The 17446-nt window shown below is 51.6% G+C and overlaps 9 protein-coding genes across 9 annotated transcripts; 4 read left to right on the top strand and 5 right to left on the bottom strand.

The window, feature by feature from the left end:
* Positions 1-1275: 1275 nt before the first annotated feature.
* On the bottom strand, positions 1276-2433 carry J4E86_000025 (uncharacterized protein; the record flags this gene model as incomplete). The annotated part of the gene is made up of 2 exons (XM_051440602.1): positions 1276-2243; positions 2277-2433. 2 exons carry the CDS (start codon positions 2431-2433, stop codon positions 1276-1278), a joined length of 1125 nt encoding a protein of 374 aa, XP_051306773.1.
* Positions 2434-3444: 1011 nt separating this feature from the next.
* Positions 3445-5342, top strand: J4E86_000024 (uncharacterized protein; the record flags this gene model as incomplete). The annotated part of the gene is made up of 2 exons (XM_051440601.1): positions 3445-3522; positions 3573-5342. The coding sequence occupies 2 exons, from the start codon at positions 3445-3447 to the stop codon at positions 5340-5342; spliced, it is 1848 nt and encodes a 615-aa protein (XP_051306772.1).
* A 132-nt stretch (positions 5343-5474) lies between these two features.
* Positions 5475-7010, bottom strand: J4E86_000023 (uncharacterized protein; the record flags this gene model as incomplete). Its single annotated transcript, XM_051440600.1, has 1 exon — positions 5475-7010. The coding sequence occupies one exon, from the start codon at positions 7008-7010 to the stop codon at positions 5475-5477; it is 1536 nt and encodes a 511-aa protein (XP_051306771.1).
* A 406-nt stretch (positions 7011-7416) lies between these two features.
* J4E86_000022 (uncharacterized protein) lies at positions 7417-9859 on the top strand (the record flags this gene model as incomplete). The annotated part of the gene is made up of 2 exons (XM_051440599.1): positions 7417-8990; positions 9040-9859. The coding sequence occupies 2 exons, from the start codon at positions 7417-7419 to the stop codon at positions 9857-9859; spliced, it is 2394 nt and encodes a 797-aa protein (XP_051306770.1).
* Positions 9860-9965: 106 nt separating this feature from the next.
* Positions 9966-11194, bottom strand: J4E86_000021 (uncharacterized protein; the record flags this gene model as incomplete). Its single annotated transcript, XM_051440598.1, has 3 exons — positions 9966-10298; positions 10349-11099; positions 11139-11194. 3 exons carry the CDS (start codon positions 11192-11194, stop codon positions 9966-9968), a joined length of 1140 nt encoding a protein of 379 aa, XP_051306769.1.
* A 156-nt stretch (positions 11195-11350) lies between these two features.
* J4E86_000020 (uncharacterized protein) lies at positions 11351-11772 on the bottom strand (the record flags this gene model as incomplete). The annotated part of the gene is made up of 2 exons (XM_051440597.1): positions 11351-11521; positions 11716-11772. The coding sequence occupies 2 exons, from the start codon at positions 11770-11772 to the stop codon at positions 11351-11353; spliced, it is 228 nt and encodes a 75-aa protein (XP_051306768.1).
* Positions 11773-12276: 504 nt separating this feature from the next.
* Positions 12277-13635, top strand: J4E86_000019 (uncharacterized protein; the record flags this gene model as incomplete). The annotated part of the gene is made up of 3 exons (XM_051440596.1): positions 12277-12540; positions 12603-12808; positions 12867-13635. 3 exons carry the CDS (start codon positions 12277-12279, stop codon positions 13633-13635), a joined length of 1239 nt encoding a protein of 412 aa, XP_051306767.1.
* A 1094-nt stretch (positions 13636-14729) lies between these two features.
* Positions 14730-16187, top strand: J4E86_000018 (uncharacterized protein; the record flags this gene model as incomplete). The annotated part of the gene is made up of 1 exon (XM_051440595.1): positions 14730-16187. One exon carries the CDS (start codon positions 14730-14732, stop codon positions 16185-16187), a length of 1458 nt encoding a protein of 485 aa, XP_051306766.1.
* Positions 16188-16416: 229 nt separating this feature from the next.
* J4E86_000017 (uncharacterized protein) lies at positions 16417-17105 on the bottom strand (the record flags this gene model as incomplete). The annotated part of the gene is made up of 3 exons (XM_051440594.1): positions 16417-16443; positions 16507-16514; positions 16589-17105. The coding sequence occupies 3 exons, from the start codon at positions 17103-17105 to the stop codon at positions 16417-16419; spliced, it is 552 nt and encodes a 183-aa protein (XP_051306765.1).
* Between the last annotated feature and the right edge of the window lie 341 nt (positions 17106-17446).

The following is a 17446-nucleotide window of genomic DNA, read 5'->3' as shown; positions in this document are numbered from 1 at the left end:
AGAGGGTACTTGGCGCATGGCAAACGACGTCGAAGGAAGATAAGCTTGTGGAGGAGGATGCTGATGCAGGAACGTGTGATTGTGATTGCGGAGGTGAGGATGGATGGCGTGCATGTGAATGTGGTTGTGGCTGCGTATGAGGGCTGTTTGATCGGCCGCGAGGGATGCTTGTGGAGATGAGACGGGAGGTGGACGGGAAGTTAGGTGATAGATTGACGGACGATGAGGTAAGGGAAGAGCAAGAAAATATCGTCGTCATTTTGGTCATCGCAGTTCTATCGAACGGATTCTTTAATCGACATCTTTGTTGTCTGTTCAAGCGAAAAGCTTAGCGCAGCAATAAGACCCCACTATCACTGCGTTACAGGTCGGACACTTTCGTCTGGCGTGCCATTTTCCCCATCGCTTTGGTCTAACTGCGCTTCTGTGCCACCATCCTGCTTTCAGTCAAATCTCTCTCCACTCCGGCTTCTCATTCAAGCGCTATGTATCACGACCAATCCTCTTCAGCACTTCATCCTCTATCTAGACCATGCATCAACCCTTCAAACAGGTCCATACGCAGAATGATCCATTTCTTTAGTTCTTTAGACAACAATGCCTGGCCCCGGAGTGTTAGTGAGCATCTCGTGTTCGTGTTCGTGCTCGCCTCGTGATGATTCGATTGCAATGACTTTGAGTGACACTTTGGGTGGCCGGCTATATGATGACTCTGATCTGCCGACGAATATTGAGCTCCTGCCTAACCTTCAAAACATGCACGCTGAAAGTACTCGTCAATCGTTTGTTCGTGCTGTCGCGGAGTCCCATTTCCATTTTGAAGATGAATTCCACGAAGATCTCAAAGATGAAGGTGTGTGCCCTAGGCAACGAAAGAATTGACAGGTGCCTTGCAAATTTCCACGGGTGTTAAATCAAAAGCTCGATCGGTTGTCATGCTATGTTAGCCTCTAGATTTATCACTTTTAATATCCGTTGTGAGTGAGTGTTTATCCTCCTCCTAGGATCGGGGTGTTATTGCTCGTGAGATGAACGGAATTGAGGATACCAAGTTTGATCAAATGATTCGCTCATACGGTCCGTAGCTGAGTAATAGGGGTGGTAATGAATAGGTTCTCTTGGCGATGATGTGACACCTGAGGATGCGGAATTTGTTGGACAGGATGCATCGCCTATCATGTATGGACACTTGGTAGAAGATGTAGATTTGGGAATGACTACGATAAGAGAGATCTGACTTGTGTAGTACACATATCAGCAATTCGTGACATTAATCTAGTAGTCCCTGAACTCAGGCCAGTGTTGTGTGACGCACTCTGGCGCATTGATAGTAGGTATCTCCTCTGCTGTCAAGGTGACAGTGTTATCCAGCGTGCTTTCAATCTTTATTACCAGGCTACTAGGGGACTGAGGTATATCGTAGCGTAGAAATTGGTGTCTCGGCATGTTTTCCTTCGCGAACCACATGGATATTGAAGCTGTTGTCGGTTCCTCGTCCACAATCCATCGGTGAATTTTGTCCACAGTTGGTCCATATTCTAGACGGTCTACGAGGCCGAATGAAGCACGATCTACGGCATCCACCTGTATATGAGACCATCCTAACGCATACAGAGTAAAGATAAAGGTTGTGGTAGCCTCAGTGACAGTCCCGTCGGAGGACTTGGCATCGTAATTGAGTTCGTAGCGCAGGTTCAACTGGAACGAATCCCAACGCGGATCGCCAGAGACAAAGAACAGCCGGTCTTCTTCATCCCATCGGTCAGCTGGCCACATCCTGGCTAGATGAACTTCCGGTGGTAGCTTGACGCGCACGGGAAATTCTCGCATGAAACCTAACAGCCTCTCTGCGGGATGGAACCTTACAGATGGATCCAATCGATCCGAATATCTTGGTATTGCCGGTATGGCAGTAAGGAGGTATCGTTCAACAGATCGTCGCTCGTGAAATGCACCAGTAGCATACTCTAGAAGATCGTACGGCCCCTCTCTCAGGTACATTTCTGGACCAACTTTGCGCAGTCTTAGCGCCAAGTGCTTTCCCGATTCGATCGAAAAGCAGTTCAACTGCATAACACAGCCGTAGTCTTGAGCCCAAAGGTTGCGCAAACGCGTTTTAATGCCGACGTTGGTGAAGGAGAACTCGCGAACGTCCCTCCCATACACACGTTGCACGATGTGACCATTGACAAAGTCTTTTGGCGAATGTGCGAGAACACCGGTAAGCGTCCATTTGTCAACCCCTGGAGGCCGCGTGCATTGCCATGCAAATATACTGAGATCGGCTTTCGAACGAATGATTTCCTCTTGAAGTCGCTGGAAAGCCTTTTCAGCCTCGCCGTACAGCAGAGGGAGATTGACGCCGAAGATTCCAAGGAGGCAATAGGCTATATCTTCAGTCCGCGTGGTCTTTCTCTTTGCCGCCCAAGACATTCTTGTTGCCACTGACACCAGGTCCAATGACCGATTATGCAGTAGGATCTCTACGCCCACGCCAGTGATGGTCGACAAATTATCGACAAGATCCGTTTTTAGACCGATGTAGTTCCATCTGGCATTATAAAATTGAATGTCGCGTGGAGCAATCAGTTCTTGGAGAGTCCAACCACGCGTGAACCTAGTGTGCTCAGTACGCAAAGCGTAGATGGAGTAATTGGGCGTACCAGCGGCATTTCGGTAAATCGACACTTATCGCTGCAGCGGAAGCCAAGTCCTCCAGATGGACGTAACAGACTTTTGCATCTTTGTACCATCGATACATGGAATTGATCGCTTCCGTAAGCTCAGCGCTACTGCTTTTGTCAATGCAGCAGGTATCGATCCAACAGTGCGTAATACCAGCTTCTTTCGCGATCTCACACGTCTTGACAATCTTCCTGTAGCCTCTCATGGAGGCATCACGGGTTTCAACGTAGTCCCTATACGACACCTCCTCATTGCCCCACGTGTGCGATAGAATTGCGTATGGGGGGATCGATGCGCCTATGAACTCTTGGAATTTACGAGTCCTTGTGTTGATAAGACGCATGTTGTATGCCGGAGGCGGAGATCTGGAAAGCGGGGAAAGAGGATGTGCCAGTATCTCAGCCTGACGGGTAGAGGAGCTGAAGATGCATGTCGCTTAACTCAGCCCGGGCATGCATCCTCAGATAGGTAAGACGCATCCTTCTTTGCTGTTAAGCCTATCCATAATATCTACGTGATGATAAGTTTGAGAACGCGATGGGTCTTGTATCGTAGATGACTGTAGTTCGTGGTGTGAGTGAATGGCAAAGTCACACGTCACAGACGCGTTCGCAGAACCGCTAGCTTGTTCCATCGTTAGCGCCAACGACGTCATGGTAATTCGCGTCTGGCGTGACGATGGCTCCACTTTCACAAGCTTCGAGACGCGCATCTCTCCCCGTCAAACCTCTGCCGAGTGATGCTTGTGGTCTAGCAAACATGGCATCTGCGAGCGATGTTCTTACCCTCATTAGCTCTTTGACACTCCGTCTGAGCATATGGATCTTTCTGCGATGGGTATGCATGAGAGAATGACTGCTTGATGCATGTAGCTAACCGTTCTGCAGATACCCACAACGATCGTACCTGCACTTGCGACCGCACTCACGCTCGTCTACATCCCCTCCTTCTTCACCAGCTTCCAGGACACGGCGCAATACAAGATCATATCCGATGAACTTGATATCATCGTGAAGGAAACTGTTGGTGGACGCGGTGATGACTCCGGCGAAGAAGTACAGCTCATTGACGGTGCCGATGATGGGCCACTCAAAGAGCTTGACGTCCAGGAGACTGTTCAATATGAAGAAAGAGAGCCTAAGGTGCTGCGTACACTGCTCACTGGGCTCCCGAGTCCTTCATCAGCTATGTGGAGCTGGATCACCTTTGGCATCAACATGGCTCTGATTGCCATGGCCTTAGACGTCGTCTATCGCGCTCCGCTACTCCATCAATGCCACGATGCGAGCTTTGCACGCGTCGGCTACGTGTCTGAAAACAGCGCAAAGATCCTAGTGCGAGAGCCGTACGCCTTTGACGTGAAGATCCTCTATCGCTCTATCGATGGAACCGAACGATCGTGGATGCACAAGACCCATCGCGCCAGCCAACCCGAGTATTGGCTCACGAACGAGACCGACTTCACCACCGTCATGAACATCGAACACCTGCGACCCGATCTGCCTTACGAGTACATCGTCGAGACTTCACGCGGAAACATATCAGGCACCTTCACAACCGCTCCGAAACCAGGTCGCATATCGATGCTCAAGGACAACAAATACACTTTCGTGCACTCAAGCTGCATCAAGCCTCGCGTCCCGTACACTCCCTTCCAGCACCCCCTTGAATTCCCCGGCATGAAACACTTAGCGCGCTGGCTGCCCGAACTCAAGCCATACTTCATGCTGTTCCTCGGCGACTTCATCTACGTGGACGTACCACATCGCCAGGGCAGCGATGTAGAGACATACAGGCGCGAGTACCGACAGGTCTACTCTTCGCCATCGTGGCCGGCAGTGAGCGAGAACCTGCCATGGATCCACGTTATTGACGACCATGAGATCCACAATGACTGGAACAGCAACATGACGGGTGTAGCAGTCCCAGCCTACGACGCCTTCACGCACTACAATGCCGCGCCCAACCCTCCTCCTCATCGCGAAGGTGTTACTTACTTCTCTTTCACACAAGGCCCAGCAGAGTTCTTCCTCCTCGACACGCGACGATACCGTACCCCCGCGAGCAAAGACGCTTCCGACCCCACGAAAACTATGCTCGGTGCCCAGCAGCTCTCCGATCTACTGGACTGGATACATAAACTACCACCTCCGGGTGTTCACTGGAAGTTCATTGTCACGGGTACACCCTTCACAAAGAACTGGCAATTCGGGTCGGAAGACACATGGGGCGGGCATCTATATGAGCGCAGACGTATCCTGGAAGCTGCATGGGACCTCTCTTCCGCGCACGATATCGGCGTCGTAGTCCTCAGCGGTGACCGTCACGAATTCGCTGCTACCTCTTTTCCACCACCGAAGGATGGCAAGTGGCCTACGAGCGCTACGGTACATGAGTTCAGCACCAGCCCGCTGAGCATGTTCTATCTACCCTTCCGAACATACAAGGAGACAGATGATGAGGATGTATGCCTCAAGTACCTTCCCGACGGTAACAGCAAGTTTGGTGCTGTAGAGATTACCACACCTGAGCATGGAGAACAAAGCTTTGTTAATTACAGGCTGTTCATCGACGGAAACGAGGCTTGGACGCACAGTATCAGCACACCACCGGGGAGGAGTGGTAGCCATAGGGCAAAGGACGCTGTGTGGGGATAGTGGGTGTCTGTTGAAGGTGTTCTCGTTAGTTTTAGGCAGATGTCCTTTTCTAGGAATGAGGAACAGAGCTCCTGTTTTGAAGAATAGTTTTCGTAATCTGGGTATCTTCCATTGATATCGTATGCTCCAATTTCAACCCCACTTCCTCTTCGCTTTCTCTTCGTCTTCCTTGGTCCACTCCCGTGGTAGTACGGCGAAGACAAGATATGAGGTATGCGTCTTGAGCTCCGGCTCAGTCCTATGCACCAGCCTGCCCTCTTTGAACAGTGTCCGGCTCTCCATGTCCTTCTTCGACTGGGCAAGCCTGTCATGCTTACTCGGCGGCACGCCTTCCATCTTCTTCTTCTTGCCCTTACCCACCTCCCCGCCCTCACCCACATTCTCCCCCCGTTTCCGCGCCTCAGCCTTTCGCATGACCTCTTCCTGCTTCTCGCGCTGCATGCTGTGGAATACTGCCGCACGGCCTTCCACGTCCCTGAGTCTTTGTACTGCTTCCTGCACATTCGCGGGATGCGCATTGCCGCCGCGAACACCTTCTTCTTGTAGACCGACGCGCTCACGGCGTACATCGAGGCGCTTGGCGTTGATCTCTACCATGTCTATTTCTACCCAGCCGAGGGTGCGGAGGGCGGAGACGGTCTTTGTGACTTGTTCGATGCAGGGCGAGAATGTGCAGATACGGACTGCGTTGCGCGGGTTGAGGGGGCTGCGGAAGGGTTTCGAGGAGGAAGTAGTCGGCACAGGTGCGTCGGTTGTGGGTTCATCTGGTGTGGATGGGTCTGAAGCGACGGACTTCAATGCGGCGGAGGAGGGAGGGGAGCGCGTGAGGTGTTTGAGGGCGTGCCATGGTGCTGGCAGATCGAGGAATACGCAGTCGGCGTCTGGGCCTGTCGAATCTTCGAGATTGAAACCGTCGTTGTATACGTCGCGATGTGTCACTGTGACTAGAGGATCCAGGCCATGATCCTTGATCTCGAGCTGTAGCTGCTCTGCGCGCGGTTGGTGGTACTCAAAGCTGTATACGCCGCCAGTCCGTGTCTTGCGCTTCCTCTTCTTGGATGTGCCCACTGCATTCTCCTCGTCGCCGTTTGTCTCGGGCTCTGTAGCTTGTGTCCCCGGGTAGCCATTGTAGACGGCTCGTACCGACGCGTGCGTAAAGCTTCCGCTGCCTGCGCCGGCCTCGATTATGTGGTCGCCCGGCCTTGCGCGCAGTCTCTGCAAGATGTAACTGTAATCGGGCGTGTATACGACTTGGGTGCGGTGCGGTAACGATATCGTCCACATCTCTGGCGTAGGTGGTATGAGATGCGCAAAACCACTACTCGCTGCGGCAGCCTTTACGATGTCCTTCTTCGCCGTATCTGGCTCGGCAACTGGTGTGCCCTCTCCTTCATCTTTTGTGTCTCTCTTGCGCTTCTTGTTCTTTCCGCGCGATCCAGTGTCAACGAGTGACGCAAGGATTTGCGTACCCCAAGGCTGACCGACGAGTGTGCTATGTGGGAAAGAGCCGAATCGCGTGTTCTCAACCTTGCCTTCAGGATAGTCGGAATCGGCCTCGGGTCTCAAGACGGCAGGAATAAGTTGATCGCGGCGCAATTGCAATATACCGAGATTATCTGCTGTCGCGCAAGTCCCCGGGTCAAGGAACGGGGAAGGTGTCGTCGCCATGAGTGTAAGAAGTCGCGACAGACCAAAGATGTGGAGATGATGCGATCGCGACTCGGAGCTCGAGAGAACAAAAAGATATTCAGCGGGGAGCTTTCGAAGACGCTATTGGAGGGGAACGCCAAGCCCTCACTGACAGGGATTCTTATTGCTCACTCAGAGACCACCAACAGAACGTGACGAGAACATCACTTACTGACTCACCGTAAGCGGCTCCCGGACTTACACCTGGCCTGACTACTAGCACCGTTTCTCGTCACTCCTTACAGTCCCGTTTCCCGCCACATTGATGGTACTTGCTTTCCGGTCTTTGTCCCGCACCGTCAAATCGCCTTCCCCACTTCTACTCTCGAAAACCAACTGCACTTGGATACACCGGAGTCAGATATCGCCAAGATTAGCAGCCAATATGTCGACACCGGCGCGCACCCAACCTCCATGGAAGGAACCCAAAGGTTCAAGCCCAGCAAAATTGAAAGTCTGGAACTCTTTGACGAGATCAAAAAATGACTTCATACCTATCGACCCTGAAGGCAAAGAAGTCAAGTGGTACAGCTGCGGTCCTACCGTCTACGACGATGCACACTTGGGTCATGCTCGAAACTACGTCACAAATGACATTCTGCGGAGAATTCTGGCCCACTACTACGGTTACAGGCTGAAGTTCGTTCAGAACATCACAGACGTTGACGACAAGATCATCCTGCGCGGGCGCCAACAATATCTTCTTGCCAAGTTCAAGGCCGATAACCCAACTGTAACGGATGAAGTTGTCAACACTACCATCAAAGCGTTTGATGCATATGTCAAGAAGAACCTCCCTCTGCTCAGTGACGATGTCAACATCGGTAGCTTCAACAGCGATTCTGCAGAGAAGTATGCCAATGTCATCCAGGGCAAGTCTGTCGATGGTGTTGGCCCGCCAGGCGATAAGGAAGCGAAGATCAAGATGCATCTCCGGACGGCCAGCACAGCAGTCACGTCGTTGCTGGCTCCATCGAAGTCGACCCCTGAGGACGTGGAGGTTTTCTATGCTGGCGCTGAGGACGTACTGTTACCTTACCTCGACTCTTTGTATGGCTCAACTATTGATGCTAGCGACCACTCGGTTTTCACAACACTCACCAAGAAGTATGAAGCGCGCTTCAACGAGGACATGCGAGCACTCAACGTCCTGGATCCGGATGTCGTCACTCGCGTGACTGAGTACGGTGATGATATCGTAGCTTTTGTGGACAAGATTATCAAGAACGGCATGGCATACAGCACATCGGATGGATCTGTTTACTTCGATATTGAGAGCTTCGAGAAGCGAAAGGGGAACCACTACGCACGCTTGGAGCCATGGAACAGAGGTGACACGAATCTGCAAGCAGATGGCGAAGGTGCTCTGTCGACAGTCAAGACCTCGGAAAAGCGCAACGACTCCGACTTCGCGCTCTGGAAGTCTTCGAAACCGGGAGAACCAGCATGGAAGAGCCCATGGGGTCCGGGTCGGCCAGGTTGGCATATCGAGTGCTCCGTCATGGCTTCGGCCGTTCTAGGCGAACAGATGGACATACACAGTGGAGGTATCGATCTTTGCTTCCCGCATCACGACAACGAACTAGCACAATCAGAAGCCTACTGGCAAAAGGAAGGCGGTGCGCAGTGGGTGAACTACTTCCTCCACATGGGTCACCTGTCTATATCCGGTTCCAAGATGTCAAAGAGCTTGAAGAACTTCACCACAATCCGCGAAGCCCTGAGTCGCGGTGATTGGAATGCACGGAGTTTGCGCATCATCTTCCTTCTCGGAGGCTGGCATGACGGCATCGAAATCACACCAGACATGCGAAAGTCGGGCTCATCATGGGAAAGTTATGTCACCAACTTCTTCTACAAAGTTCGGGATCTTGAAGTACATCCAAACATCAGTTCGACTGGTGTTGAAGACGAGAAGGTAAAACAGTCTCTCGAATCTGCGAAGGAGAAAGTGCACAGGTAAGACACGAGAAGATGGGCTTCGAAACTTTTACTAATGTAACATCAGTGCGCTAGCCGACTCGTTCGACACACCTACCGCTATGCGTGCGATTTCCAGCCTCATCACCGAATACAACTCAGCCGACAAGGCTGGACTGTCTGACGATGTCTCATTCGATGTCGCTCGCTACATCACTCGAATGGTCCGGATATTCGGCCTTGACGGTTCAGCTGACCCCTGGGACGGTGGCATCGGCTGGGCTGGCATTGACATTCCTTCGGCCGCCAAAGAGCACGTATACGCTGTTTCACGCGAACGCGACCAAGTAAGGCAGCATGCCATCGCCGGCGACCTCAACGAGAACCTAGACTCTATCATCGCCCAGCATAACCCCGCGAAGCAACAAGACATAGAAGCAGTCCCATATGCCGAAGTCCTTTCCACTTTCCAACAGTCTCTACAAGACCTCGCAAAGAAGCAAGCACCAGCAAAGGACTACCTTGACCTGTGCGACCAGCTCCGCGACACGCACCTCTGGGATCTCGGTATCTACCTCGAAGACCGCGAGAACGCGCCTGCGATGGTTCGCCCCGTCGATGCCGAACTGCAAGCCGCCCGCTCTCAGAAAGAGGAAATTGCTCGCCAAAAGGCTGAAGCTAAGCTCAAACGCGAACGTGAGGAGGCGGAGAAGAAGGCTAGGCTTGCGGAGCAAGCGAAGATTAACCCCAAGGATATGTTCAGGACTGAGGAGTATAGTGCGTGGGATGAGGATGGTCTGCCGACGAAGGATAAGGATGGTGCTGATGTGGCTAAGGGAAGGGTGAAGAAACTCAAGAAGGAATGGGAGAAGCAGAAGAAGCTATTTGAGGAGCATACAAAGGCTTGAACTTATAGTATTTGAAGCACGTGGGGCCTGTAAAACATGGGCTCACGAAGCATTTGAGGCATGTTGAGCCTTTGATATGTTCAGCATAGTTCTAGCATCTTCTAAGTCAATTGAAGTTAGTAGACCCAACGAAAACCACTAAGACGGCGCAATAGGCTGCGGCTGCGGCAAACAACTCATGCCTCTTCGCCTTCGTGAGTAATGACATAGCTGCAGCAAACAGCAGCGTGAAAACCATCAAAATACCGATAGCCGCAAACACGCATTCCGTTGTCTTGATAGTCGAGAGACGATACATCGCCAACACCGGAGCTACCAGTAGCAAGAAAAGCGCAATGGTAATGAAGAGATTGACCAGCGTCGACACCCTCGAAGGAGCAAAGTAGTAATTCCTCTCATCCGTGGATTTACGCCTCTGATCCTCGGTCCGGAAGAGCCACTACGGGTTGTAAGTAAAGCCCGGAGACCTGAGAAATGCAGAATACTCACTTGGACAAGTGGGCCATCCATCTTGTGCAACATCGCTTCGACCATACCGTCGAAACCCGCCCACTCCCTCCCATGTCTGAGCGTCACGATATCCTCTTTCCAGAGTATGTAATCTTGCTCCTCGTCTACGAGGGGCGCAATATTGTGGAACCAGTTCCTCACGCTTCGGTAATCACGTTCGGTTGGTCGTTGGAAAGAGACGAGCTCTCTTGCTTTGATGAGTAACTCGTCGTACTGGTTCACTTTGATTCTCAGTTCCTCTAGAATGTCTTCTCGCGTTCGGGCTTCGTCTTCGTCGCCGTCTTCTTTTGCTTCTTCTTTCTCTTGTCTGCAGGCTGCGATGTCGAGATCCCAGGATCGCAGGCGCTTCTTGGAGGCCTCGGGAAGAGTGTCGTGGAAGCGGTCAATGTCGTCTAGCTCGGTTTCGAGCTTCTGGATGCTAGCTTGGAGGTTTAGAAGGAGGCGTGCGTGGACGTTGCTGAAGCCGCGGTAGAGCATGAAGTTTTGTTCACTTGCATTGTAGGCTGCGAGTCGTGCGTAGCCGTTCGGACATTTTTCGAGTGTTCGTACTTTGGTCGGATACGGCCCTGATCCACCGGGTGAGAAGATAGGGCCATCATCGTCTTCATCATCTTCGTCCTCGCCAATGGCAGGCTCAGGCTTGGCCTGCTGTTCTACATCGGCTGGCTTTTTTCTTGGTAGCAACAGGCCGAAGCTGTTTGCTACATGTCGCAGCGAGTTTAGAGTTGTGCTGGAACGAAAAGTGGATGATGAAGATGCATTAGAGTACCGTGTACATGGGCTGGAGAACTCCTTCTCACTCGGTGATGCTGAGGGAGAAGTCATGATGGAAGGGATTGAAACATGGATATATTACCCGATGATGGAAGACATGAGAAATGTCCTTAACAGACGAAATCAGTTGTCATTCCCAGCTGGAAACTAAATAGTGATGTGCTTCTTCACCGGTCAAGCCTCATTACATTGATTGGTCCAGGTGTCTCAAACTGGGTGGATTTTAACCTCAGGAAACCACTTTTTGTCCATGTAGAGCTTTGTGGTATCGCCTTTCGTCTCAGTCAGTTGATACTCCGTCTTCGACTTCGATATCTTCTGGCTAAACGCTATATAAAGCTTCTTCTTCTTTTGCTTGTTGTCGATGACTTCTGTAATCTGAACGTGTTCTCCGGGAGAGTATTTTGCGACAGTCTGCGACCAATCAGCATTTAGGCTTACTCGACAGGGGCGTGCATGACGCTTACTTCAGCCCCCAACCCTTTCAATGTCGCTGCACGATCCCTCGCAACCTTTTCCGTCTGCCTATAGTTAGTGCGCAACACACAACATACTGATAGATAAGGCCATACCTGCTGTTGGTTATCGATCTGCTCCTCTGGCGTTGTTTGTCGTCCTTCGTCGGTCATGACTGCGAGTAAGAACCGTGTAAGAGTCGGAAATGGGCCTCGTTGTCAGCCTTTCATATCAGGCTGAGTCGAGGCTTTTAACGCCCTCTCCATCTTCAGCTGAAGATATCTCACTGCCGCAATAGTGGGCGAGGTGCAGCGTGCCGGTGAGCCATCGTTGCTTTTTTCGCAGGCAGCAGTTTGCCTATCGTTACTGATCGTTCGCCTACCCTTACCCCGCCAATAATCGCATAACACTAGGCGTTCTATGAGGCGGAGTCCGAGAAGCATTAGCCTTTTGGAGCGTGGAGGACTCTCCATGCGATCGTGTGGCTAGTATTATCTGCATGCTGGCTAATTAATATATTCAGTGGCTGACTGGCATGATGGGGCCATGACCAAGCACAGCCTCAGGTTCGCGGCCCCCACAATGTGTATGACAAGGCTAGATATGCGAACATGTAGCACGTTCGTCAACAGGAGTCAATCCTGATCACCATTCGCACCTCCAGTTATTCTCGCATCATGGCACCGCCAAGTCGTTGCGATATACCCAACCCACTGTCACCTAGATCATCGGTGAACGACACTAGCTCCCTTCCTTCGCCGTTGAGCCTCAACCCTGGAGAAATTCGCTCTTCTCGAGATGATCAGCATGAAGCGAAACTCCAACAATGCTGGGACAAGTCAATCGCAAAGCATCTGGATCTGCCAGATGGATACCGCAATGTACATGTTTTGATGATCAAATGGCAAGACGCGATAGATCAGCTGAGCGTGCGGCAAGAGGTATGGAAATAGTCTATCGTCTGATCATCTCGGCATTGCAATACTAACTTTACACTCACTAGGTCGACGACCTGACGAATGTCTTCAGAAGAATCTTCAATTACGAAGTGACCGAGCTACAACTAGAGGAGGAGAGGCCGCAACTCCAGCTTGAGAGGGGAGTACTAAACTGGGTGTACGAAAACGATGACCCAAACAATCTGCTTGTAGTATACTACGCTGGTCATGGTGTTTACGACCAGGCTCACAAGGTCCTCGAGTTCTCACCGTACGTATCCCAAAGCAAAATCCACCTGGATACGGAGTCTAGCTAACAGCAATACCAGGACCGACGATGTAAAAATTGACCTTCGAGCAGTCTGGAACCACGCTGAGAGGACACTAATCGAGAAAGTAAAAGCCAACGTCCTCACTATCATGGACTGCTGCTTCGCCGGCGACCTTATGCGCAACGTCCCCGAGCACGGTCGAACATTCGAGATGATAGCCGCCTCAGGTATCGGTGCACCCACCCCTGAGCCCGGCGAGAACTCTTTCACTCGCTGCCTCATTAGACATCTGAAGGAATTAGCCGTGAAAAGTGCCGGTACCTATGGCAGTTACTTTGACACCCACGAGCTTGTCGAGTGCATGGCAAAGGAACGTTTTGACTCACCTCCAAGAGTATGGCGGCGAATCGGGGGCAGTAGCCGACACATTGAGTTCAGGAAGCTCAAGCCAAAGAAAGAGCGTCCGACGCAAAGCCCTAGTATATCGTCCCACGCACGCTTTCTGCATCTGGGGTTTGCACTGAAGCATGAGACCATCAACGAGACGCAGATAAGATCATTGACGAAGGAACTGCCGGCCTTGTTCTCGAGTAGAGGGCTACCGTTGGTCAACATCAAGTGGCTGGGAAGTAGGAAAGAGGGCAAACCAACGCTGAAGGATGTCGTGTACTTCGTATCGAAGAATCGGAAAGAGCTTTCTCCGTTTACGCCGCCACCTTCAGATAAGAAGAGGAGTGCTGATGAGGCGGATTTGGACGAGGCCATGTCTGATCGACGGTGGTCCAAGCAACCCATGTTGAATACATATGCCTCTCTTGGGGAGTAGATGTCACACTCGGACGTCAATCTTCTTGCATACCATATTCTGTAAATAACGTCACCTAATTACTTACTGACTTTGCTAGTCAGAAATCTACTGTGTATCGACCTGTAGAAATCGCCTCCTACGCGTATATGGTCCTTTCTTTCTCTCGTCACCTCGTCCACCCGCTACGGTAGACCTGGCTCGACTGTCCTACCACTTGCAAGCGAGAAGGCGTCGGCGCTCCATCCTCTTACGCTCGCATGTCCTAAGATATCCTCACATCACTCATCTGACTGGGAATTTAACACAAATTAGCATGTCGCAATCACACTACTGGTGTCTCTTGCCAGGTGTAGCCAAGTGCATACATGATGCTGGCAGTAGTTTATCGAAGCCATACGAAGTCTCCGCTCATTATGCTCGCCAGAGCCTTCCCATCTTCAACGAGATGCGCAACATCGCGCAATAGATGTGCGAGGATCCCGAGCAACGCCTGTACAAGAAACGTCTCGACGCGTCGCCTACCATGAGTTCAACGGTGTCCTCTGAAGATGCTATCGAGAACAGCGGTGTGACGTTCCAGACTGATGCGCAGTCTCAACTTGGTATGCAACATTCTATTCCCGTTAATTACCTAGGTATTCCTGCTTATGTACGAAAAATATAGCGATGCCAACATCACGCCATCCACTGTAGGTTGTGGTATCGTGTGGCAATGTTGATGGAGCCGTAGGGCGCGCTTTGAAGATCGACGAGACGCGTACCCAGTTAGGTTAGCGTGAAGTATACCAACGCGGTGTTATTGCCGAAATTTTGGGGAAGCAGCCACAAGCTTTCCCCATATCTCCAGGCAAAGCTTCGCAATTGGACATCCTGCGTGCAGCATGCATACAGATCCAACAACCAAGCTCAAGATGGCATCGGTTCTCAGTTAGCCTCCGCGGCCGGAGAGTGGGGACGATGAGTCGAAAAGATGGTTGACCGTCGGATAAAACACCGAAGGATGCGCTTCTTTCGTATACCCACACACCAGCCACACCACTTCTTTGAAGCTGTAGTCTTCTGTCTACGTTATCAATCCAGGCAACTGGCAACATCCTTTTCAGTCCATTGAGATGAGTGCCAACCGCGATGTCGAGAAAGCCACGATATCGGAGTTCGGACAAGCGCACACCGAACGCCATCACGAACGCCATCATGACGCGTCGTACGCCTCAATAAGGGTTCCATCAAGACCAGCATCCCAGCACGAAGAGGAGGAGATCGAAAGAATTCCAACACACGCCTCGCATACGTCTCGTACCAAGAAGTCGGTAATCGGACTGGCTAAGACGATTACCGCTCGTTCGAATGCATCCGTCATCGACCCTGGACCACCGCCGGACGGCGGCACAAAAGCTTGGGTGCAGGCGTTCATGGGCCACTTCGTTATCTTCAACACGTGGGGGATGATTGCGACATTCGGCGTCTTCCAACAGTACTACACGCTCGACCTGGGTCTCGAACCATCGGCTGTATCTTGGATCGGAAGCTTCCAGATGCTGGGTCACTTTTCGCTGGGCATGTTGACCGGTCGTCTTTTCGATGCGGGATACTTCTACTGGTCCGTGATACCTGGCATGCTCGTTTCCTGCCTCGGCATGTTCATGACGAGTCTATGTACGAAGTACTGGCAGATCTTCCTTGCGCAGGGTGTAATGAATGGAGTCGGGAATGGGATGCAGTTTGCGCCCGTTCTGGGACTTGTCAGTACATACTTTGCGAAGAATCGGAGCGTGGCACTCGCAATCATGGCCAGCGGCAGTGCGACAGGTGGTCTCGTCTATCCAACGATCGCACGACAGCTAGTTCCCCGAATCGGTTTCCCATGGACCGTCAGGGTCATGGCTTTTATGATGCTGGCCGTGGGAATTTGTTACAGCTCGCTGTTGAAACCACGATTACCTCCAAGGAAGTCTGGCCCAGTGCTCGAACTCAGCGCGTTCAGAGAGATGCCGTATAGTGTATTCTTGATGGGAGTTTTCCTCATTGCCCTTGGGCAGTACTTCGCCTTCTACTATATCTCGTCATTCGCGATCGACATCCTTGGCCTACCATACGCAACCTCCATCAACATTCTCCTAGTACTGAATGGTGTCGGTGTCCTTGGTCGTATCGTACCATCCTATTTCGCCGACAAGTATACTGGGCCGTACAATATCCTAATACCCTTTTGCTTCGTCTCCGCTTTTGTACTTTACTTCTGGCCTCTAGTCAACAGCGAGCCTAGCCTTTACGCTTGGGCAGTGTGCTATGGCTTCTTTGTCTCAGGATTTCAAGGAATCTTCCCGGCTGTAATGACTACGCTGACAAAGGATATGAGTAAAGTAGGTACGAGAAATGGCCAGGGCCTTGCCATAGTAGGGCTGGGTACTTTCATCGGGCCACCAATCGCAGGAGCGCTGATACAAAGTAATGGTGGAGGTTATCTTAGCGCGCAGATCTTCGCGGGAACTGCAGTGTTGCTAGGAAGCTGTATACTGGTTGTGGGACGGTGGAGTATCACAGGATTGAACCTGAAGGTACGAGTATAGAATAGCAAACTAAGCGATGCATGCTATAACGAAGCGAATTTTACCAGTTTCACCATCTTCCTATAACGCGCGTCTTGTCTTTCGAAGCCTTGGAGCAGCGATACCTCTCGCCGTCTTCTTCCCACCGCCAATCGGTACATATGTCCCATTCAATCCACACCCGAAATTCTCGCAAGTCGAGATAGTATGCACATACCGAATCTTCCCCTTTTCGACACGGAAAGTATGACTATCCGGCGCCGGTATCTCGCTGGCTCTGTCCAACCCCGGAAACCCCACATAGATATTCACACTCCCCATCTTGACATCGACCACATACCGGCGATCCTGTACATACACGGTGCTCGGCAGGCCCAGAGAACAGGTCTCACCATTCGTCATACTCGTATCTGTATACGCACCTCCCTCGAGCCTGGCACAAGGTGTACCAAACGGGATAGTAACATTAACGTTGCCAAAACGGTCGAAGTACGCATCGCCGGCCGCCTTGATAACCTCGCGGGTATCCTGATCCGCAAGCGGAATAGGCGACCAATCTTGCATCGCATTCCAGTACGCCGTGCCCGTAGCATTGAACAGCCAATCTCCCTCATCACTAACCAGCGTCTCCATCTTGGTCACAAACTTGCCGTTACCCTCTACGCGCACGCCGAGAACATACGGGTGGCTTGACTCTGCCACGATGATCTCGGTGAATGCGCTGCAGAGATACGGGTCTAGGAAGACGCGCGAGTTGGTGCTGTTGAGGGGCGTGTTGATGATGGATGTTGCGGCGGAGAGATTTGCGGGTTTGAAGTTCTCGGTGTAGGTGAAGTTTTGGAGCATGTAGTTTGTAAGGAGCGTGGAGTTGCCGATGGTTTGCGCGGAGAGGTAGAGTGATGTGAAGGCCGCGAGGAATTCGCGTTCGCAGGCGCTCATTGCGAAGGGAAGAAGCGCTGTGGCGCTGAGAACGGTTGAAGGGCGCATAGTGAGGGATGATGACGCTTGCAATTGAGCGGCAATGTAGAGTCAATTGATGGTAATGGTGTTGTTCCTCGCATCTTTCTCAGCTTTATGAAAGATTACAATAGCTTTTAGACTGTGTGAACTGCCGTTGGAAATAATCTGGACTACCATGCTCGAGCATGGGTGCGTTGCGGATGGACCTGCATGGACGTTAATATGCGAATAGAGTGTGGGGCTTGTCGGCATCGTGCACTACTCTTCATCCACCACACGTTCATCCCAAGCTAATTCGCAGTCTGTTTAGGCCAAGATTA

The sequence above is a fragment of the Alternaria arbusti genome (genome assembly GCF_024043155.1).
Source record: "Alternaria arbusti strain BMP 1465 chromosome Unknown scaffold_1, whole genome shotgun sequence".
Lineage (NCBI taxonomy): Eukaryota > Fungi > Ascomycota > Dothideomycetes > Pleosporales > Pleosporaceae > Alternaria > Alternaria arbusti.
Note: the sequence above shows the minus strand (reverse complement) of the source record. Positions and strands in the feature narration are given on the sequence as shown.